We start from the raw sequence: 23551 nt of genomic DNA on the forward strand, positions 1-23551 counted from the left end.
GTATCTCTGACAACAACAGCAAAAATAACAACACTACACCTGGACTGAATTACTGTTAGGGATGGGGTGAGGGAGGGTGATGTATAGAGATATCTTATCAGGATAAAGGCTCTCACTAGAGCAGCAGTCACTGTGGAGAGGACTGTGTTTGAATGCATTTATTACTCTGCTATTGTGTCTCACAGGAAATTACGTTTTGCCTCTGTATTCCCATGGTGTTTATTAAAGTGGCACACTGAGGAACCTTTTTGTTGACTTTTCCAATCAGTGAGGCCTACAGAGGGCTGGAGTTTATCTATCTCGGGTCCTCGGATTGTTTTTACCACTGGAGCATGAAAATTGGATCCAGTTGTCTTTTAATAGCAATAGAATAAATGCAGTAAGCTTAAATCTTTGTTTTTTTTTAAGGAATACCATTCCAGACTCCGGTGTGAAATTGCTCCCTGTGGGAAGAGACGATTGTTAAAGCAGAGGGTTATGTGACAGATTTGGGTTACCTTCTGTGCTTGCTGCTTCACATTGTGCAAACTCTACAATTTCAGGGTTAAAAATAGAAAATAGTAGGGCAGTGACATTTGAGAGCACATGTTGTCTGATACTTTTATGTGAAATAAATGATCAGTGGAGGCTAAGTGTACTTCCAATAGGGGTTTACACAATGACAGGTATCTCTGAAGCCCTGCAGCTGTCAGTTTGTTCCAGTCCCCTGGATTTTTTGTTTTTCCTGAGACTGTAAGACTATGTCAAGCTGGTTCTGAGAGTGTTTCATTAACACAGCAGCTGTAATGTGCTGAGGAGCATCATGATCCTGCAACCAGCTGTGGGTCTCAATTTTGTCATTACAGGGGGAAAATGTGGAATATGTTGCCGCCTCGCAGTGCTGTCTGACACTCTGATGACTCAGACTGCAGTATACATTGTTCTTTTATCCGCAGCTTCTTTTCTCAGGAGGTTTATTAACACAGCACTGACCTTCATCTACAGAATCCAGGGCTGATGTGCAGGCAGACTTTAAGCCATAAAGAAATTAATGTAAATATCAGAAATCTGCAGAATGAGAAGTGAGATCAAAAGTGCCAGGATACAGTTTGTGTGAGATGAGCTACAGCCTCAACACCTTTTTCAGAGAGTGAGATTATAGTAAATGTACAATTGAATCAGCAAAATTGAATGTCTTATAGTTCTACCCTACAACTTTAAACTACAGTAAAGATACAAACAAAGTTATCTTGACATTCTTTATTGATCCCAGAGGGAAAATTCAGATTTAACGCTCAGTTATTGAGCACACAACACACAAAGGCCAGAAATAAACACATGTACAAACAGCACGGACATGAATGGAGGGGCGTCCTAAGAATTTGGGTTTTTGGTGCCATGTTCAAGAGCCCCTCATCACTGCCCAGGAAGTGAACTGGCACCTCTGCAGCTACCACTGCAGTTTCCATACTTTGGTTAATACCAAGACTTAGAACCGTGACCCTCTGGTTTCCAAGCAAAGTGCCTGCAGACTGAGCTTCTGTCTCCCCAATTATGAAATAAGTAATGGCTTCTGATGAAGTATGAAATAGTCTTGCATGTAATGTCATGAGTGCATGAGTGTGTGATGGATCAGATTCAGTTAAAGGGGAAACTCATGTGATTGATCTGTGTGTGAAAATGGTTTGGTGCACCTTATAGTGCCAGCAGTGAAAAAGAGAGATTAAAGGATAGAAATTGTGAAATCCCTTCATGGAGATTTCCAAGTGTTTTGTTTCAATCAAATAATAAAAGCACCAAATCCCTGACATTTAGACTTAAAGGCAGACATGTTTCTTTAGATCTCTCTGAAATAATGGTGACCTTTAGTAAGAGACTGAATGGAGGCTGTTATAAAAGAGATTTCTTATGGGTTTACTTTTCATCATGTGGATGGTAATGCGTCTCTTTCTCTCTCCGGTGTAAGAAATCAGTTCGGAAGCTGTGGATCATGAATTGTATTTAATAGGAGTTTAAAGATGGTGCTCACATGCAGGGGCAACGTTTTAGAGCCTTTTAAGAAATGACATGTTTTGGTGATGAGGCTAATTTGAGTCATTCCTGTTAGAACACCTAGTGTGGGCTGAGATAATGTTGTTGCAAAGATCACGCTAATGTTCTCAGCAAGGAACAGGATATTAGCTGTCCCCTTTATTGTAAATGTAAAAGCTTTGACCTTTGAAATCCTGCAGTGATTCAGCGTCCCAGACCTCGATAACGCAGAGGTCTTTACACGAGCAGAAACACTGAGCAGTCTGACGGGTGTGATATGAACCTCTCTAGAGAAGAATATTACGAGCAAACACGCTGAATACTCCTCAAAGGTTTGAACTTAAACAGACGAGCCTGTTTTAATCAGAGACGTCACTTTAAGGAAACACAGGCCTTCACTAGTGATTTTATTTTGGTAGTTTCTCTTGATTTATTTCTTGAATCAGGCATTCAATCCGTGACCTTCTTCATGCATCCTTAGAATTATGTTTCTATTATTAAAAAGAAGAAGATGTTCTTGGTATCATTACAGTGTGCATTCAGTTACAGCTCCATTATGAAAGCATTACCTCATGAGAGTTTTAGAGGTAACCACAACAGATGTAATGTATTTGACATAAAGGTGAGTAATACTTTTGGCTCTCTGATTTTTTAAATAAATGCTGACAATCCATTAACATGAATCAATGTGTCGTGCTGCAGCAGGTCTTTCAAATGGGCTTTCATAAATTGGCAAGCTTTTCACTTTTCCCATATACCAGAGATTTTTTTTTCAGCACACAACAAAACTACCAGCATGCAGCACTACCATCTATAGTAATGTGTGCCACAGTAACAGAATGTCCTGCTGTATTCAACAACAGGAAGTCCAAATCAGGAAGTGTCATAAATGTGAACCTCTGGAGGAGGTTTGTGCTTCCTGCATTAACACAGCATAAATCTATCCCTATGTCCTCTATAAACTCAACAGAGATCAGTCTTTTATTTGCACTCATCTCTGGATTCCACAGCTGAAGAAACATTTCCCCCCTGTGGGAAATTTGCAGCTGTTTAATAACACCATCTTAAGGCTGTGTTCCTGCAGGAGTCCTTGAAATGCAAACATCATAGATATATTCATAGTCATATGCAAGAGCAACTTGCAGCAAAGGCGGCACTGTGAAGATTTCCAAAGTTCCTTTCATTTATCATTATCTAAACCTCCCCCTGGGGAAGTGTGTGTTTTCAGCATCTCACCCTGTTCACTGCCCATCAGAGAACACGTGTGTCTGTCAGTGTTTTCTCATCAGGCATTGAAGGTGTGTAGTTGTAATGTGAGGCAGAGTCTGCAAAAAGAGCAGGCATGTGTGCTCTGAATGATGATGATGATGATGATGTGAGGGAGATGTGATCAGCGCTTTGTGCTCCCTGAATGGCAGTGATGAGCCACAATTAAGTGGGTGCCATTAACTGTCTTAGAGAGAGAAAAAGGGCAGATGAAATCAGAGCTGAAGAGGCAGAGGGCAACAACAACTGGATCTGACAGGCTAACACGTGCTAATTACAACCTCGCTAAACAATGTTTAATGATGTAGAACTTACATCATTCCTTTAATTGAACTGTTTGTGCTGTTGGTGCATAATCATGTCCTACACGTCATGAACATCTCTCCAAAATGCAGATCAGACTGAGCAGGAAACAGAGATGGACTCACTATCTGCTTATAGAGATGCTTTATATGAAATAAAGTTAGTTTTCTTTGCATGGTTTAAAACAATCATTGTGTCCTTTGTCACATTCAGTATCTCTACTCAAATTAAGTTAATTCACACTCTCATAAGGAAAAGAAAATCTTTTAAATAACTGTTTTTTCCCCCCTGACTTCTTTAGTGTTACACAGCTACAGGTATTCACTGTACATTCGCCAAATGTTCCCTGACAAACTCATTTTGTAAGAGGGAGGTGTGTACTATGGGCTTCACGTTGTTCATTGTGGTTGTCACGTGAGACTGACAGCCAATGACAGCCTTGTTCTGCCACCGCACAGCGTGTCATCTTTTTACACACCATCGACCAATCAGAGGAGTAAAACTAACCATAATAAGAAAGGAAAGTGAATCATGCATCCTTCAAAATAAAAGCATTATGTGCTATATTCAACAATTCTCTTAAATAAGTTAACAGCTGTGGAAGCCACTGTATAAAGTGTGTGGAAATATCATTATCAGGTTAACCTTATTACTTTAACTGGTTTAATAGATAACATGGACTACCTTGGTCGTTTTAAAACCCAGAAAGTATGTACTTCATCGAGGGACACACACCTCAATGTTGTTTTGTTTCAGCTTGACAAAAGTCCACAAATGTCAGGAAAAGCTCATCAGGGCCATCCGTTTAATTCAAAGACAGATGACATGATGCCTTGCAACAGAATACGAACATAGCATTAAAGTGGAATGTATGTGTAGTTTGTTTATTATCAAAGCAATACTGTAGGTGATTACAAAAAAGTCACCTCATATGCAGGAAATTCTTATTGTGGTCATGTAATAACAATTTAATCTTTGTATAATCAGTTTTATTAAAATGATAGGTAGAAAAATAAAAAAAATCCAGTGTGCTTGGAAATTCCTGCTTTAGTTAATAAACATATTTATCCCACCAGGATACTGAATAATCTGAACCATTTTAAAATGACTGTGTTTTTTTGTTGTTGTCCTCCTTATGTGGAGACTATTTCCTTGACTTTGGTATATTTATTCTTAGTGGTTCCATTTTTGTATTTTACAAGCATTAAAATGTAACCATTAAAACATTTTAAAGCTGCTGTTGGTAGTCCTGGAATAAACACCAGTTCAGAGAGAGATTTTGAATGTCAACACTACCCCTCTCCACCCGATTCCTCTCTCACTACACCCCTCTCCCCCTCTCTCTGCTCCTGTAATCCCTGCTCACAAACAGGTCTTAGGCTGTTTCCGAAATTGCCTACTATACTAGCAGTACGTACTGATTTGTCCAACATTCAGTATGTAGTAAGTATGTGAACTAGAGCAAAATCTGCAGTCAGCCAAAACTCCCAGGATGTATACTGATTCGGGAAACTTTCACAGTATGCATCGGACCAGTCTGCCTCACGTACTGTTTCCCATAATGCACAGCGCTTGTTCTGCTTTTTCTTTTTCCTTATTTTTTGACGGGAGGAAATCCGTTTTTGGGTGCTGTGAAAGTTATCAAATTACATATAAACTACTTCCTATCTTTTTAAAACATAAATGGATGCTAAATAAGCATTTTATTTATCGGCTTCGCCGTTGTTTACTTCCGCTTTCCGAAACCGGGAATTCAGCGACGTCTGGCTCAGCATGCTGCAACACAGATCGAACAGAACAGTCATACTACATACTAAGTTCAAACGCAGTATGTAGTAGGCAGTAGATAGTGCCTACTACATTAGTAAGTAGTATGTAGCAGGCCATTTCGGAAACAGCCTTAGTGCACACTCAATCAGGACGATGTAGGAGGACCAATCAGGAGAGTGGCTCTGATTGGTCAGCGCTGACGGGAGCAATTGGAATTTATAGATTGCTGGATACAGATTATTACAGAATTATCTCAACATACGTAATTTCTTGATGGCTATGTTGATGAGTGTTACGACTGTTTTTGCCAAACACATCACAAAATAAGTAGGGGAGAACGGGGTTGGTTGTCACACGGGTTGGTTGGCACACTCGTTATATCTCGCCACTACAGGGCACTGTCTCTCAAATTGGGGTATGGACATTTCCACAATTAGCTAAGTAGTTGTTAGATGGTTGTTAGCCTTGATGCTAGCAAAAAATTCCAGTTGGGGTTCGTCGTCACATTCTCTTTGGGGTTGGTTGTCACATGTAACAACCAACCCCTATGTTGGCAAAATCATGCATGGTGAAATGAGTTGGAGTGTGCAGACCCTACATTTGCCATCACTGTAACTCAGACAGTGACTGCATGTAGCCTAGTTGAGTCGGCCATTATTGTTTGGCTGATTTGTTTTGTTCTTTATGTTGTTATATAGGCTGGCTTAAAGATGTGTTTCCTGTTCATGTTCCTTGCTCATTTTATGTTAAAATGCATTAAGTTATGTAGGCCTATCACTTGTCAGTGCAATTAAACTTTCACATTTAGTTCTGCCTTCTTTAAAAGATTTTTCCCATTGAAATACCATTGTGACAACCAACCCCATAGTGTGTGACAACCAACCCCATGGTGTGTGACAACCAACCCCATAGTGTGTGACAACCAACCCTATAATGTGTGACAACCATCCCCGTGATGGGGTTGGTTGTCACAATGTGTCAGATTGTCTTTAATAAATAATTGCCTTTTTGTTACAATGAGTTGGAAAATGAGAGGGATACACATTTAAAGCCAACACCTTCAGTTTCAATTTAATGTAGGAATGACTATTGAAAGATGTTTTGATGATGAGCAATCATCAAAACAGTAAAAAGTGTGACAACCAACTCCGTTCTCCCCTACTGTTTTTTACCCCAATCCTACCAACTGCAGCTTTTAGACTTAAAAGTACTAATTCAACGATACACCAATGTGTTTTCTCATCAGGCATGTTTCACTGTCACCAATGGGACTTTTATTTTGAAATAACTCACAGGAAGCTCATCTATAATTGCTCCGTACCTTGACAGGTGTGGAGCCTGACATGCTATATGGATTTGATACCGTCCCGGTGGGCAGAAGAACACTGCTGGCCATAACACACGGCAGGTGTTTCTGTCCGTTCACGGTACTCACCGTCACGATGCATCTGCTCCGTGCGGCAGATCCATCATGTAGATCAGTCTCATGTGAGGGAAGTTTATCTCCAGAGACCTGAGTGAGGAGAGGGGCGGATCATTGTACGGAGGATTACACGTTGTAGTACGGTAAGTGGCTTTGGATTTCAGGTGAATTATGAGGATATAGTGGGGGCGATGGGAAACACTGGGAGGCATTAGAAGTAGCCTAATTGGAGGGTGCACTATAATATAGGTCGGTTGAGTCTAAAAACCTTACCTGGATGCACCTACATGTTTTTGTCCAGATTTGTAGCCTATATATTTCTGAAACTTTAAAAGGACATAAAGTTGTCTCCAGGATGCATGTCAGGAAATGGACAACATCACCTGTGAATTATTGAATTATTTGTTTAAAAATATATTGCCTAACATATTAAAGGTTTTCTTATTTGCAGTGTGAGAACAATGCATGATCTAAAGGGAATCTAAGTCAAGCCACCTCTCCCCACATGTTAATGTTGACTCATTAGCTGCTGGCACACTTGACTGGTAAACCTGTTCTCTGTGGTTCCTTGGTTTCATGCAGCGGTTAGAGGAAGTAGGCAGGATGACTGTCTGTTCATAAAAACACCACTAATCTCATCAGAGCTCTGCTGAGGTTTGACCTTAGGGCTCAGTCCAGGAACATTTGTCCTAAGTTACATATGTGCTGAGTTGAACATCATTTAAGAGCAAGATAATGTATGAAGATTTATAACTTATTTAAATGATTTCCAGGGAAACTTCATTCAACCCGAAGGCTGCAAGTGATGGCTGCTTTTATCTGTCCTTTACCTCCAACAAATCTGAGTGCCAGACCTCGCCTCTGTCCGCTGATTTAATTTCACTTCCCATTGTCAGTCGGAGGCAGTGCTCAAAGCCTCCCCAGCTGCCTGTTACATAATGTCAGCCCAGGACCGCCACAGTTTAGTGAGCAGAGGAGGGGGGGGGAGACTCAGGCCAAACTGAGCACAGACAATACTGAAGGAGGCCAGATTACCACGTTACATAAGGGATGTTTTCTTTCCACTCGGTTGGGATGATGCAGATGATGGTGGTCCAGAAATAGGTCTGAGTGAAGGAGGAAGGGATGCTGCACAGCACACTCATTACACGTATCAACAGAGCAGGAGGAGTACACAGACGAGCCAGGTAGTGCACTGTGACCATGGTAAATGTTCCCGGTTGTAGTCATTGTGTACAGTGGTGCACACCGTGGGCCAGACGATGTTTACACTCAAACATTTATCTCGTTGTGGTGTCCTTTAAGAAAGGTGGAGGATAAACTTCTAACCATATTTATCTGGTTAATCTCATCTGCAAAGTGCACAGTCACCTGATATGGTTTATTAGTCATCACTTTGTTTTGGCATTGTTACTGTACATTTCATATTTCATTAAAGGTGGACATAGTTCTAACAGGTAGGTATGGCTGTGCACTGGCTCTGAGGTGTTAAAGTGGAAGGACAATTTAACCTGTTTCTTTTCAAATTCAAAGCCATCTAATAAAACACATAGGGTATCATAAGCAGGTTCTCACACTGATGAAAGAGGATACACTGGATTAGATCAGAATCAGAATCAGAAAGAACTTTAATCACAATGTATCTCAAGAATAATAGATCTTATCAAATGTAATTTGAGACACATGAAGGGTTAACTTTCCTCATGCACCTCCTTGTACTCTTACTGAAGTCACAGAACTTATTGATTTTTACAACATATGACAGCTGTATGATGGCAGTGACTGATGGAGCCAGCTGGCCGGAGTTTGCAACGACGACAGCTTTCATCCATCACAAGATATCCTAAAGAGGAACAGATCTCTGTATCACATGGTGCGAAGTCCTTTTTACTTTGCAAAAGACTTGTTGAAAAGGGAAAATGTGTTGAAGCCGTTGATTTCACAGCTGAGGTATTATGTAAACTTATTGTGCAGGAATTTTTCACTGTGTGATTAAATTTTGACTTCTTGTATAATATTTCAAATCAGATTTAAAGTGAGGATGAAGGAAACGTATAACTCCACTTAAAGAAAGGGATTCCAAACTGAGTGAAAATGTTTGAATTCATTGGTTTTCAGGAAAAGGTCACCCCAAAAACAAAACTACCACAGTTTGATTCATCAACTTTGTTTACATGTCATTGTCCACAGCTGACTTGAAAATGCTCTAGTGGTCACCGTGAGATAGCAGCCCTGTGGGTTTGATATGCATAAAATCAACTTAACCACAGGATAACCAGCCACAGGAAAAATCTGCATTTAGAGATACATTTTTTGGACTTTATATTTTGGATAAGATTCTGGGAAAACTTGTCATTCATACAGTGCTGAAGGGAGCAGCCGCAGCACTGCAGGAGCTGTGGGCCGCATCCTAATAAACAGAGATGACTGCAGTGGGAGCTGCGAAGGCAGACATAACACACACACACATATCACAATTACATAATCCCCAAATTTGCAAACAATTCTTCCTTTTTACAATGAATGGAAAAAACTAAAGTTGGACTATGAATTCCTCATTTGTGATAACCTCCTATCGAAGAGATGTTTTGGTATAAAGAACTCCTGGATGGATTTCAAACAGGGCCGGGAATGTAGGGAGTGCCCCAGTTTTTCAAAATGTATGGAGAAGGCACAAAAGGGTTAATGTTCCAAAAAATCTTTGCTTTGTCGCCCTGGTGGATGGGCTTACTGCACTTTTAGAAACCTTCAAGGACTATAATTGTTATGTATTTCATATATCAAAGCAAAAGAATTTTTTTTTTGAATTGAACAACCATATCTAAAGCTATAGCATAGTCAGCTGACATGCTGCACTGTCACATAATGAAAAGTAATGTAATCAGGCTGAGAATCTATCCACGTGTGCAGACATTAGCCCTTATTAGTCTTAAGTCCTTCTCAGAATCTGTGAGGGTCATCTGAGGTTAGAGAAATTTGTAGAAAGAGCTGAAATCTTCAATTACTTGTGACACTGAATAACAATTAAATGAAAGCAGCAGCCTTGTGTCGTCCTGTGTGAGTTTGTGATGATTGAATGAAAGTCTTTGTAAGAGGGACTTCCACTGAAACATGATTGACGATGTTATTCGTCTGCATCTTGTTGGAGAGGAAATGTTGTATGTGTTGACCTTTTGACTCTGTGAAAATAATTTGACATGTCTGCAGTGAGAATAAACTGGCTGGTGCTCTCTGGAAAACATGGACCGGCACCTTGCAATTAAACTGAGTTAATTTATGCTCCTCACTCTGATCGTCTCTCAGTGACAGACGACTGATGACAAATCAAACATGATGGCTCGTTTTCAGTCGTCTGCCCCTATGGAGGGCTGCAGCTGGATCAAAAAGGCTGATGATTGAGAACGCAGCAGGTGCTTCAGTACAAAGTGGAGGGTTTGCAGTTAAATGAACACTGCTGCCTGACAGATGTTTTGAGTGTGGCTGCTGACTAGGACTTCCAGCTGACCTTGTTGGTCTTTAACAAGCATGAAGAGAGAAGCACTGCTGTGTTTGGAACCACTCAGGGTTTTTTTAATTTGCAAATGAAACAGTAACTATTGACAGCTTTATCATTTGGGATTAACACTGAGATGTGTTTGTCCTTTCAGACATGCGGCAGCCTGGACGGACATGATGGAGGAGGCTGCCAGCCAGCTGGAGAGAGACCATGTGCACAGCGTCTATGACAAGATAGCTCCATATTTCAATGACAGCCGTTACAAAGCCTGGCCCAAGGTGCGGCAGTTCCTGTTAGACCTGCAGCCGGGGAGCATCGTGGCTGACATAGGTGGGTTTCACCTCCAGGAAAGATCTTTGTAATCCCCTGATACTCAATCATCAATACATCATTAGTGCTCCTTTCTATTTACAGGAGCACAATCAGTGATGGATCAATTTATTACCCGTTTATTTTTAGATTCTTGTTTGCCTTTAATAGATAGGACAGTTCAAGAGAGATACAGGAAATGTGGGGAGAGGGAGGGGGAAGACATGCGCCAAATAATGTTGGAAACGGGAATTGATCCTGCAACCAGTGCAACGAGGACTATAGCCTCTGAAAATGGGGCGCCTGCTCTTGTGCAGGCGCCCAGAACAAGGGATTTTAAATGTAATCCCTTCTCTGATCATCCTCTCTCTCTAACTGTAGCCATCTGTCTTGACCTTGGCAGGTTGTGGAAATGGCAAGTATCTCCACATCAACCAGGAGGTGTTCAAGCTGGGGTGCGATGTCTGTCGCCCCCTGGTGGACTTTGCCTGGAGCCAGGGACACGAAGTCCAGATGTGTGATGGGCTGCATTTGCCTTACAGAGACGGTTGCTTTGACGCTGTGCTCTCGATTGCAGGTAACTGACGGACACTCTCATGGACAGGGAGCTCTATTGATTTGTTTATTTTTATGAAACTGAACGGCTGCAGCTGCTCTTTGTCTCAAATCAAAGGACTTACCTTGTGTTTGTGTTGCCTAGCCAACAGTGTGAAATAATTGATGTGTTACCTCCAACAAAACAGTGTAATTAGGACAGAGGACAACAACAGAAACCCACGCTATTAATTTATAATGTGTGCCTAGCACAGTGTACAGAATGTGCCTTGTTCACTGTCAGTGCTAAGTGTGACACTTCATAAATAAATCAGTGCCTACTTAATTCTGATAAAATGCTTGATTTTGTTCACAGTCATCCATCATTTGTCCACCAAAGAGCGTCGTATTCGAGCAATAAAGGAGATGACTCGCATCCTGCGAGTGGGCGGACGCATCATGATCTACGTGTGGGCCATGGAGCAGAAACGCCGTAAATTTGAGAAACAGGACATCTTCGTCCCCTGGAACCCCAACCCTCATTCACCCTCTGCCAAACCCAGACGGAGGGCCACGGCTCAGAGTGTGAGTGAAGCCATAAACAACAGCGACAAGCACAGGAAGGTTCGAAGCACATCGTCAGTGGCAGACGAGGAAGACCTGAGCTGCACCACACCACAGCAGAGCACCCAGAGACTGTGGTTCTTCTCCAGGTCTCTGGATTCGGTGTTTGATTTTGGAAGCTTAGCCATCTCTCGCTCGTCCTCCAGAGACATGAGCACTTTATCATCACCTACGGGTGAAAACGAGGGGAACAAGGCCCGCCAGCGAGGGATAGGACGAGACCTCATTAAGCAGGTGTCGAGCTTCTTCTCCCCACCGTCTGTGATTGGATCAGAGGAAGATGTGTTTGACCCCGCCACAGACCTGCACAAGGGTCAAAATGATCCTGAAAACAACAACAACAACAACATCAGCACAGGAAATCCGGGTGTGTCAGTATCTTTAGCCCATGAGTGTAGCTCTCTGGCCCTGCCGGATCTGGTGTCGTTCCAGAAGGAGCACCTGAAGCAGTGTGGGGAGGAAAGGGAAGCCAGGCCGCAGGGGAAAGAGCAGCCGGAAAGCACAAGGAGTCCCGAGGGGAGTGTGGGGCAGGTGCAGGGCTCCTGCCTGAGGTACTATCATGTCTTCAGGGAGGGAGAGCTAGCGGAGCTGATAGAGAACCACGTAGAAGAGCTACATGTCAAACACACTTATTTCGATCACGCCAACTGGTGTGTGGTGGCGGAGAAAGTGCAGTTAATGAAGATGTGATTTTAATTTGTTTGATTTTATTCTGCCTCAAGTTAAAGCACTGAATGAAACACTGATGGTTGCACTCCTCTTACTAAAAGGGAATAAATATACAGACACAGAAATTGTTGGAGGTACACTGAACTAAACTACTCCACTGCAGCATTTCCTTACATGACTGTTTTGAAAATAAGTTTAACTCTTTTAGGTGCTGCAACCATTTTTATGACTGACATCAAGCACTGAAAATGATTTTACATTTTGTATTGCCTTTAAGTTTTTGCAGCAGTAGTGGGGGATTCTGGTGTTTAGTAATGGCTCTTGCTGTTTTTTGCAATACACAACTTTTTAAGTATTTATTCTAACTCAAAGCAAGCAGTATCCAGACACAGTGTTTCTTTTATCATCAGTAACCTGTTTTTATTATTGAACCACAGCCAGCTAATGTGCTGCTAGTGATTTTATCTCTTTTAAAAGAGCAAGGGCAACATTAAGATGCAATGTTTGTCTCCTTTGACTTTTAACATGAGCTAAAACAAAATGTATGACACTAAAGTATGCTCTGTCTGCTTTTTTTTAAATGCACTGATCCCAGTGGACAATATTTACTTAGTATACCTGCTTGTTTTATGGTTGCACGTTCCGTAATACAAAGTATGAGGAGCTTAACTTGCAGCAGACCATTTGGATGGACTTCTGTAAACCTCTCATGTGTAATCCATCATGACACTATAATATGAAAAGCTTGTGCAGAATATCTTCCAAAAAATTTGTGCAATCTGCTTATTTTAAGTGTTACAAAGAACGTGCAGCAAGTGTGTGTGTGTGTGTGTGTGTGTGTTTGTTGTTTGTAAAAGCTGTGTACTGTCTTGTGTTCAAGCAACAAGCTGAACTGTACCACTGGTATGTTTCAGTGAATCGACTGCCTCATAAACTGTGACTAAACGTTGCACTGTACCATTAATTATGTCGCTGCTTGAAATGTGAGAAACTCAAAGCATACTGGTATTCTGTACCTACTGTGCCAAGGACTGCATATTCTTATCAGTACAGTTTGTGTTTGCTCTAAAGTGACACTGGTACCTTCATGTTGTATGTGAATTGATATCAAATAAATACTTTAATTTTTTTTCTTTAATACATTTTTTTCACAAGTGTTATTTTATTGCATTCTTTGTTCTCAATGACACATTTTAAAGCTAGGGTTGGTAGCCTGGGAAAACTAGCATACATTTGAATGTAGCATTTCCTCAGGACTGTCTGACTTACTAACTTTAATACCCTGAGTAATACATTTGCACATTCAAAAGGTCTCTAATACCATACATCTGTTGCCTGACTCTGAGGGTGCAGGAGAGGATTTGGACATCAGAAGTGTTCTAGTTTACTTTTAAGTCTGAGCAGAATTGACCAACCAAATTTGAACAGACTTTGATTGCACACAGGATGAGTGTGGAGAGTAGAACAGGTGGTATAAATTGGCTGAAGTGCAATACTGGAACTTGCCTGAGATCAGTTAACAATTTAAGCATGTAAATCATCTTTATAGACAAATATCTGCATCCCATTCCAAATTTCAGTCTCATTTTAAATAACTCGACTCTATCTCCTGCACCTGACATCCGTAACTTTGGAATCATTTTTGACAGCAACATTTTTTTTCAACACCACGTCACCCAGCTCACCGAAACGGCCTTCTTCCAGTCCGAAACATAGCCCACCTCTGTCCATTCCTCTCTTTCTCTGCCGCAGAAACCCTTATCCACACATTCATCACATCCCGTTTAGATTACTGTAAAAGCATCCTGTACGGCACATCATCTAAAGTCCTCCATAAAATGCAATACATTCAGAATTCTGCTGCACGCCTCCTCACCTGCACCGGCTCCCGTGACCACATCACCCCTGTCCTCCAACATCTTCATTGGCTCCCTGTCCTCTACCTACCGCATAGTTTAAAATCCTCCTCCTCACCCAGAAAGCCCTCCACCAGCAGGCCCTTTCCTACCTCACTGACCTCCTCCACCATCACACCACTTCCCGTAACCTGCGTTCTTCACATGCCCACCTCCTGTCTCCACCTCACAGAACCAAGCACCGAACCTGGTGGGACAGAGCCTTCTCCATAGCCGCCCCCACCCTCTGGAACTCACTCCCCTCCCATATCCAAAACTGCTCTGACCCTTCAGCATTCAAATCTCTTTTAAAAACTCACCTTATTAAGTTAGCTTTTAAATTGTGATTGTACTGTTGTTTTGTTTTGTTTGATCTGTGTTCCTTGTTCGTTGCTTGTATTGATTTGAACAGTTGTACAGTGTCTTTGAGTTCCTGAAAAGCGCTATATAAATAAAAAGTATTATTATTATTATTATCTGTGTGAGGAGTGCCGACAGGAATCTTGGATTTATAGCACTTTAATATACAGCTTAGAAATTAAGCACCATTTATTCCTTCAATAATATCAACAGTGGCACAGGCTCCTGACGATCAAGTGCCAGTTTACTCAGAAGGTCCTTTTGAGCCATCGAATCCAGGTTTTACATTCCACATTCCCTCCAAACCTGAAGTAAAGAACATTCAATATAATATCCAAACATGTTCAGTAAAATAATTTCTGCAAATGACTGTATTAGAAAAAGGTCATGCAACAACATGTGATCTAGCAGTTGCATTACACACCTGAGTTGCTGCCCTGTGGACGATGGAGTGTCTAGCAGCCAGTTTGTCGATGTCTCTGGAGTAACCTCCCCCGATAACAGTAGCAACAGGAACACCTCGGCTCACCACGGTCTTCAACACGTACAGATCTCTCTGATACAGCCCTGAAAGGCGCTCACAGTCAATACTACAAGCCAAGGAGTGATGTGTTGCAGCAGATATTGGGTGTCAAAGTTATCACTCACCTTGGTCGGTCAGACGGAGCCTCCCAAGTTCGTCTTCGTGATGAGGGTCGACACCTGCGTCATACAGGACCAGGTCTGGGCGAAAAATCTCAAGCAGCCTGGGGAGGTGTGCTTCGACTGTGAAGACAAAATCTGACATGTTGATGGGTACATGGCAAACATTCTTCAAACTACATAAATACTACATAATAATACTTCATGATACTATTTATTTTCAGTCAGAGTATTAAGATTTAGCTAATTGCCTGCAGCATTATTGAGATCTTAAATTGAAACAGATATTACCCAAGTTAATATAGGATGTGATGACTTGCCTGTAGAGAGGTAGTCATTGTCTTCCAGCCCATCTTCCAAGTGGACATCTAAATCACTCTGTTGTTTACGAAGGGGGAAGTTTTTCCCACAATGCACTGAGAATGTAAAAACACTGGGCTCTTCTTTAAAAATGAAAGCAGTGCCGTCACCCTGTTGGATGGAACGAATGAAACTTTTACAACTTAGAAAAAAATGTAAAGGTACAACCTCAGTGTTATGAGAAGAAACAAGCTATCACTACCTGATGCACATCTAAATCCACAATAAGAACCTTCCTTTTGGGCAAGGAGTTGCCCATCAGGTGTTGAGCAGCAACTGCTAGGTCATTAATAAGACAAAACCCTGAGCCAAAGCTCGGGAAAGCATGATGGGTTCCTCCTGCTGTGCTGCAGGCCAAACCCCTCTGCAGTGCCACTTCAGCAGCGAGCACGGTCCCACCTGTCAACGAGAGAGATGGTGAAGTTAGTGTGATCTTTCCAGCCCTGTCAGCTGTGAAATCATCAGGAGACTTCCATTGTTCTCCTCACCTGTTTCATATCGACAGCGTCTCACTATGCCTTCACTCCAGGGGAAACCTGTCCTCTTCTGTTCCTGCTCATTTGTTTTCCCATTTATGAAGTTGTTCAAGTATTCCTCAGTGTGCACACAGCTGAGTAAGTCTTTAGAGGCCATTTCAGGGACCCAGACCTACTGTAACAAGGTAAAGGTGAATTCACAGGAAAACATGAGGATTGATCTGATAGTTCTACTGCAGTGATACTATTAACAATATTATAGTTTCAGATAAAGGGTTTACTTTTCTTTACAACTGCTCCACTAAATAAATAAAATAACTTTACAATAATCTATGCCCTGCTGATATCCACAAGAAAAACATCATGGTTTAAGATAGTATTTCAACACTTACTAATAATTGTTATCATTACAATTTGATGGTTTATTTGAACTTATAATAGAGTGACTCACCTGAGTCTCTTTAATGACCTGATCTTTGAGTAAACACTGTAACACTCGGGGGAACTTTCCCATGGGGAACCTGTGGTTAGGCGGGAGGTCACAGACATACTTCCTGTGATGAATTATGGGAAGTCCTTTGGATTCAAGTCTTACCTGAGAGGTGCAAAGGATCACCGTGAGATCAGGTTTAAAAAAAGAACAAAGACAAGGACAAATCTAAAACAGAGGTGTGTATCGGTTAGAGGGGTAAACTTTTGGAACAGTTGTGATGAGGAATTAAAAATGTGTAACTCCCTTTGTGAATTAAAAACAATGCTTAAAACAAACAGATAAATAAATATATGGATGAAGTATAAACTATAAATTTAAGTTAGATTTCTCTGTGATTTCTGAACTGCTGCTTGTTGAGATTGAAATGTGTTTGTATTTTGGTTGTAAGTTTTGTTTCTGAATGAAACGTTTGAAGATTGCTTTGTTATACAATATTTACTTGCACAATGTTGCAAAAGGATAAGCCTTGGCTTCAGCCTGCACCTTTTTTGGTCAGCATGTGAACGGCAAAAATATATGTGGATGTGGATGCATGTTTATATGTATGCATGAATGTACTTGTGTATGTATGCATGTGCATGTGCATGTGAACGTATATGTATGTATATGCTAGACTCTATATATTTTTTTGATGAATCCCTCAGTGATTGTTTTGTTTTCTTGCTTTTATTTGTATTTTTTACATGGCTCCTATGTTGTTGAGGGAAGAGTTTGTTGTTGATGCAGACCAAAATAAATCTAATCAGTCAATCAAATCAATGCTTAGTGCATGTGCATGTGTTGATTTTGTAATCTTACTATTTCAGCATGGAAACTCCTATGGGAGATGAAAGCTTCACCGAGCAGTCGTCCGGCTTTCATGCGGGATCTTTTGGTAAAGATCTGTTTCATGTGGGTCATTTCTCGGACTAACAAGAGTCCCACACGACTCACTGAGAGATGACTGAGAAGAAATGCTTGAGCGTCCTGATGTTATGAAACTACACGACCACGAACGTGCTGAAGGTCCTGTTTGTTGACGGAAACATGAGTGCATTTGCCCTCCGCAACACTGCCCTCCTCTGTCTCGGAATGAAATAACACGCTGTATTATATGGTTACATCATAAGACTGTATAAAAGGGTTAGGGTTAAACTACTTACTTATATGTAGAGTTACCTTCAGGGTGAGACAAGACCCCTCGTCTCACCCTCGGGATTATTTTTCCCATAACAGCCTGCCAACAATACATTATCCCTTACATAGTGTATGGTGATATGGAAAATGTGATATCCATCATGTCTGTATATCACAGGATGTTTAAGAGACAACACTTATTGTATTTGTCTAGCTCTGTGGTAGCCTTTCATCTCCTCCAGATCGCCTCAAAACAGAGGCTAATCTTGAAGTCAGTCCCCTTTTTATTGATTTATTGTAGCTTTCTAATCAGAGTTTTCAGCATCAATGGTCCTTACAAATGGTTAGCGAGATATAACGCTACTTGGAGCTAAATAATATCTGATCATAGTTTAAAATGTAATATCTCACTTCAACCTTAACAGCCGTCAATTCAAAATGTTGATCAAAACATTATATTTTAAGTTTTTAGCCGACTAATGTGCTTACAACATGAGTCTCCTGGGCTCCAGCGAAGATGCTCCCTGGCTGGCTTGTGTGTGTAACAGCTACCAATCACGGTTCAGGTTCAGAGGTCATATTGGTGTGGTCAAGTGTGGAAAGCTGACCAATCATCAGAGGCTCAGTGCGTCACTTGGTCTCCGCCTCCATTATGTCAAAGGTAGTTTGACTCGCGCGAGCAGAATTTAGCTTCGAGAGCAGAGCAGTGACTGCGCGCGCGTATGCCTAGCTCTTCCCTCGCAACGCTCTCGCGGACAGAGACTTTCCGCGCAGAGCTGATTTGTACTCGCGCGAATTGTTCTTCACAAGCAAGTGTCATTCCCCACCTCTGTCCCTGTGCTTTTATGCACGCTCGCAGCTGCCTAAATACCTATCCGTTGTTGATTTCCTCGCGAGGAGTCCATATCGGCGCGTGTGAAATATTATTATCTGCTCGTGTATATGTTTTTGTTTTTTTGCCCGTTTGACACAAATCTAACGCCATACTTATGCTTCCTTCTCGTGCGGTCGCGCGCTCTCTCACAAACGCATACGTGAATATATGAACCCAGCCAACCACCATATGGCTAAATATATATTTCCATATGAATCACAGTTAAAACAAACGTGGCTTCCTTTCAAATGGCAGATGAAATGGCCTCAGACCACATAGCCTCAGGCTAAACGGAGTCAGGCTAAAAGGAGTCAGACTTAGCGGTACAAGTGTTCTGTCGTTTGTTAAATTGTCTCCAAATTTGTAAAAGTGTCTCATCTTTTGTAAATTTGTTTTGTCCTTCAGGGCCACCGTAGAGACCCCTTAATTGACATACCCACAGTATTTGTCACTGGACTTGCTCCCTAAACCTAACCCACAGTATTTATCACTGGACTTGATCCCTAAACCTAACCTTTGGGCTTACTCGCAATATATCGCCTCTCCCAACCCTTACCCTAACCCTAACCACTCAAGGTTCATGCCTAACCCTAACCCACAGTATTTGTCACTGGACTAGACCCCTGAAAGCCTCAACTGCAAAATTTTGGGGAGTCTCTTGGCAAGTATTTATAATTTTTTTCACTTGCTATTGTCACTACAAATGCCATTTGAAAGCACGTAACGTTTGTTTTAACTGTGATTCATATGGAAGTATATATTTCGCCATACGATGGTTGGCTGGGAAGCACGAGTATTCTATTTTGTTGCAGTCATGTGACTTGGACACAGGCCAAAAAATACACTTTAAGATTTCAGCTCTTAAAAACAGTTTAAACCCAATTTACTACTCAAGAGTTGTAGATTCTGCTCACGCTTAACTTTTTTTCTTTTTTCTTTAAAATGGATATATTCATTTATTATATATATATTATTTTCTATATGTATTTATCTATCTTATTTAAACATTTATTTATTTATTTATTTATTTATTTATACGTCTATTTATTTTCGTATTTCTGTAATTCCACATGTATTTTTTCTGTATCTCTTTGTCCATTTTGTCAGCGGAAAGTAAATATGTAAATTAAGTGGGCGGGCCTAACTCCAAACTTAACCAGGATTGGTTACATCGATGTGATCGGATCTACTCCTACGAATGATAAGAACATCAGGGAGGACGGTTCGATATTGTGCTAATGTAATTTAATTCTTACCCCTGCATATTGATAATTTAACCAATATAACAGGTGAGTTAGCTCATTCGCTTCAAATGACCTCATGTACAGTAGAGTATAGCCTATAGCTTTCCTCTTGATATTCCAGCTGGTTCCTCAATACATGGGCTCTTAAAGCTGCTGCAAATCACAAACTTTCCACAAGAGGGCGCCCCGTGCACCTCAAAGTGGAGGAGGTTGCAGAAGCAGAAATCCTCATTTCCTTACAAACTGTTGAACGAAAATAAAAAGCATCCAAAAGATTATGTATCACTGTATGGTATACATAATTCAAAGTCATATGTCAATCATTCATTCTGTGAATTCAGAGTTTTTTGTCTTGTTTCAGTGAAACTGTCCATCAGTTACTGGATGAGAATCAACACTATCTGAGTCTACTGACTTCTCTGCTGTGTAACGCCACCCAGGAGATGGAGCAGAGTGCCATGGTACAGTTATGAGGGACTGCAGGCAGGCATGCATTCAAACAGACCCCTTCAGTAAGAGCTTTCACTACATGTAAACTCACTGCTGATACATTTTGCTTACTTTGGCAGATGACATTTGAAAGAAACGATGTGATTGGTTCCTGCATGTTTTATAAGTCACACATAAATTCTCACTATGTGTAAATAGTTGTGGACTGTTGACTTTCCATCTATTACACCATTTATTTGCATACAGTCAGTCATGGCTAGGCCGATTCAAATGATGTGAAGCACATTGCTGTTGTCTGTTTGTGCAATATAAACTTTTTAAAAATTATTATTACTTAAGCTAAATAGAGAGTGCAGTCAGACCGACGTGTAGACCTGATCAAATCAAAAATATTATTTCAGCCCATTTTGATGGCTCGCCTGCACGAGAGGGAAGCATTAGTGTCCTATTTGGTTGCAGAGCAGAGTTGTTCCATGGTCCCGTTTGACAATGATAGACTGGGTGATGTGTTTGTGTGCGGATATGCATAACTTGTGGTCTTCAATGCTGTGTAAGACTTCAGCCTGATACTGGACAGTGTTTTCCCTACCATCATATTGGAGGCTGTAAATGATACAATAACCAATGACTACAATTCATTTAACTAGTTATTGTCTCCTCTGTGTTATCAAAAAATGAAATCTTTGACCAAGTTTATTCCATCATATCCCAAAAAATATTTCATTTCCCAACATACTGGATCTCATATCCTGTCACAAGTTCTTATATCCCATGACAATTTTTCTGTATTTTTATTCCCCAGACAGGATGGGTGGAGACCCCTTTTCATATTTGGTGAATTTATGACTCAAGCGTCTTTTTAAATTGTTTAACCTATCTACTGTACTTGCCCATAACAATGTGACTTTTCTTAGATGTCTGTAGATCTGCTCTGACCATCTCTCTCCACTCCCCCTCCTCTCTGTCCTCACAGCCACCTCCCCTCCTGTCAGGCCTGAGCGTGCAGCAGCCGAGCAGGTTGATCAGAGTGGCAGAGAATCGTTCATGGTGTCACACTGAAATCATGTCAGGGTCTGTCTTCACTCCAACGTGTTACAGTGTAAAGTGACGGTGGACTGTGTGGATAGGTAAGTGATGTGATGCAAATAATAATGTTTTAAATCATCTGGGGAGCTTTCAATATTTTAAATATCACATGTTTGTGGGTTTTACGGACAACAATGCTTTTAATTAACGTGAAAGTGTGTTTAAAACATGATACTTTCTTTATCACTGAACCAAACTGGCCTTTTGTAAGCTACTATTGTGTCTTCTTTTTTCTCTCCATCTGTATCTGTTTTACATTGCTGAAAGGCAGCTCAAGGCAGTGTCTGGCGTTCTGTTGGCTGTGAGGTTATCCCATGAGAGAGAGAGAGTGAGAGACAGAGAGAGAGAGAGAGAGAGTGTGTGTGTGTTTGTGTGTGTGTCTGCTGGTTGGGGATTAATTCAGCCCCCTTTGTTAGGGGCTGGGGTACTCGCGGGCTGATAAGAATAAAGAGCAGAGCATTGGCCCCAGGTGCAGAGGACAGGCCTGCTCATAATCAAGAGAGGAGATTAGAGAGGTAAAACCAATTACTGACTTCAGATTTGTTAGAGGCATTTCATATAAAGAGGAAGGAAGAAGGAGAGGGACTCTCTTTCCAAATCAAAAATTCCCATTACAGAGATTGCTCTCTTTGTGCAGCAGATAAAGGTTAAATTTACATACAGCTACTGTAAATGACCAACAGTGTGAACATTGTCTGTTCTGCTTCTGCTTTTTGGTGTCTCTAAATAGGAAACAGGATCTTTTTAAAAGGCTGTATCATTTATTTTTATGCAGAGCTTCATGACAACTAGTTTTTTTCAACTGTTTTAGAGATCTATTGGTTTCCATTCATGTCCTCAAAGTATAAAAATCTCCATCCACAGAGTGTCACTTAATAAGGAAAATACAGATACACAAGCAGCCAAAAGTTTGGAGACACCTTCTCATTCAAGGGTTTGTATTTGTTTTAATTATTTGAAACATTGTAGATTAATACAAGACATCAAAACTATGAATGAACATATATGGAATTATTTCATTAACAAAAAAGTGTTAAACAAAGCAGAATATGTTTTATATTTTAGATTCTGTAAAGCAGCCCCCTTTTTCCTTCATGACAGCTTTGCACACTCTTGGTATTCTCTCAGTCTGCTTCATGAAGTGGTCTCCTGAAATGGTTTCTAATTAACATGAGCCTTGTGAGGGTTTGTAGAATGAATTGCCTTCTTAATGTGTTTGAGACTATCAGTTGTGTTGTTCAGAGGTAGGGTTAGCACACAATGGATAGCCCTATTTGACTACTGTTGTAATCCATATTATGGCAAAACCAGATTATTTCATAGTTTTGATGTCTTATGTATTAATCTACAGTGTTGAAAATACTTCAAATAAATGAAAAACATTGAGAAGGCGTGTCCAAACCTGTGACTGGTAGCAGTGTACTGTGCGTGTACATATTCTGTGTCAATATAGATTTTTGGCTGCTAGATAACTATCAGATTAGAACAAAAGAGCAATCAGTACGCACAAAACATTGACAGAAAGTAATGCAGACCTGATGTTTACATCGATTGATGTAAGTTTTGAGAACCTGAATTTTCTGTCCATTTAGAAATCGATAAAAAACAATGGCTGCGTCCAACAACGGTAAGAATAATTACACGAATCAATAGAGGAAAGCATTGATTTTAAAGGTCAACAACATGAAAAGTATGCATGAATTGTGTTAAATCTAAAACCTGCAAACACACTGGCATTATTCCTTCAAAGTGTTGCGGCAGCGACAGAGAAAGCACAGCTGACCGTCAGCTGTGAGTGAGCAGCAGTCTGCTGCAGGGCAACTGTTTGCAAATCCTCTCAGCTCTGAATCTCATTCCTGCAAAGACAAAGAAGAAGCAGACAGCTGCTCAGCTTTGATCTGATGTTTTTCTCTCCTCTTATGGAGCAAAATAATAGCATGCTGTCTTAAAGCAGACCTCTTTGTCTTCTGCCTGCATTCTGTTGACGTAAATTGCAGTCAAATTATTTCAGGGGTCACCAAGTTACTTCCTTGTCTTCAAAAGTCACATTTAAGTTTTTGATGCTGAGGAGTCACATGTTCTTGACAGGAATGACTTATTGGATCATACATATTGTCTGTGGTATCAATGATATGCTGCACGCAATGTGTT

The 23551-nt window shown here is 40.8% G+C and overlaps 3 protein-coding genes across 4 annotated transcripts in view; 2 read left to right on the forward strand and 1 right to left on the reverse strand.

Annotated features, from left to right (window-relative positions):
* The first annotated feature begins 6680 nt into the window (after positions 1 to 6680).
* trmt9b (tRNA methyltransferase 9B) lies at positions 6681 to 13544 on the forward strand. The gene is made up of 4 exons (XM_034700608.1): positions 6681 to 6915; positions 10420 to 10598; positions 10981 to 11154; positions 11488 to 13544. Exons 2-4 carry the CDS (start codon positions 10442 to 10444, stop codon positions 12423 to 12425), a joined length of 1269 nt encoding a protein of 422 aa, XP_034556499.1. The 5' UTR covers positions 6681 to 6915; positions 10420 to 10441; the 3' UTR covers positions 12426 to 13544.
* A 1258-nt stretch (positions 13545 to 14802) lies between these two features.
* On the reverse strand, positions 14803 to 17692 carry hdac12 (histone deacetylase 12). Its single transcript, XM_034700614.1, has 8 exons — positions 17429 to 17692; positions 16589 to 16732; positions 16150 to 16309; positions 15864 to 16060; positions 15622 to 15772; positions 15308 to 15424; positions 15084 to 15226; positions 14803 to 14965 (listed from the first exon to the last, which is right to left on the reverse strand). Exons 1-8 carry the CDS (start codon positions 17528 to 17530, stop codon positions 14942 to 14944), a joined length of 1038 nt encoding a protein of 345 aa, XP_034556505.1. The 5' UTR covers positions 17531 to 17692; the 3' UTR covers positions 14803 to 14941.
* Positions 17693 to 19801: 2109 nt separating this feature from the next.
* stard13b (StAR-related lipid transfer (START) domain containing 13b) overlaps positions 19802 to 23551 on the forward strand; it is a 76367-nt gene continuing 72617 nt past the window's right edge. The window contains exons 1-3 of one of the 2 annotated variants that reach the window (XM_034700610.1): positions 19802 to 19909; positions 20226 to 20376; positions 21288 to 21441. The gene's annotated coding sequence lies outside the window, so the exon portion shown is untranslated. Of the gene's footprint in view, positions 20377 to 21287; positions 21442 to 23551 lie in introns of both variants that reach the window. The other variant, XM_034700609.1, reaches the window with a different exon arrangement.

This window comes from Notolabrus celidotus, chromosome 14 (genome assembly GCF_009762535.1).
Source record: "Notolabrus celidotus isolate fNotCel1 chromosome 14, fNotCel1.pri, whole genome shotgun sequence".
Classification (NCBI taxonomy): Eukaryota; Metazoa; Chordata; class Actinopteri; order Labriformes; family Labridae; genus Notolabrus; species Notolabrus celidotus.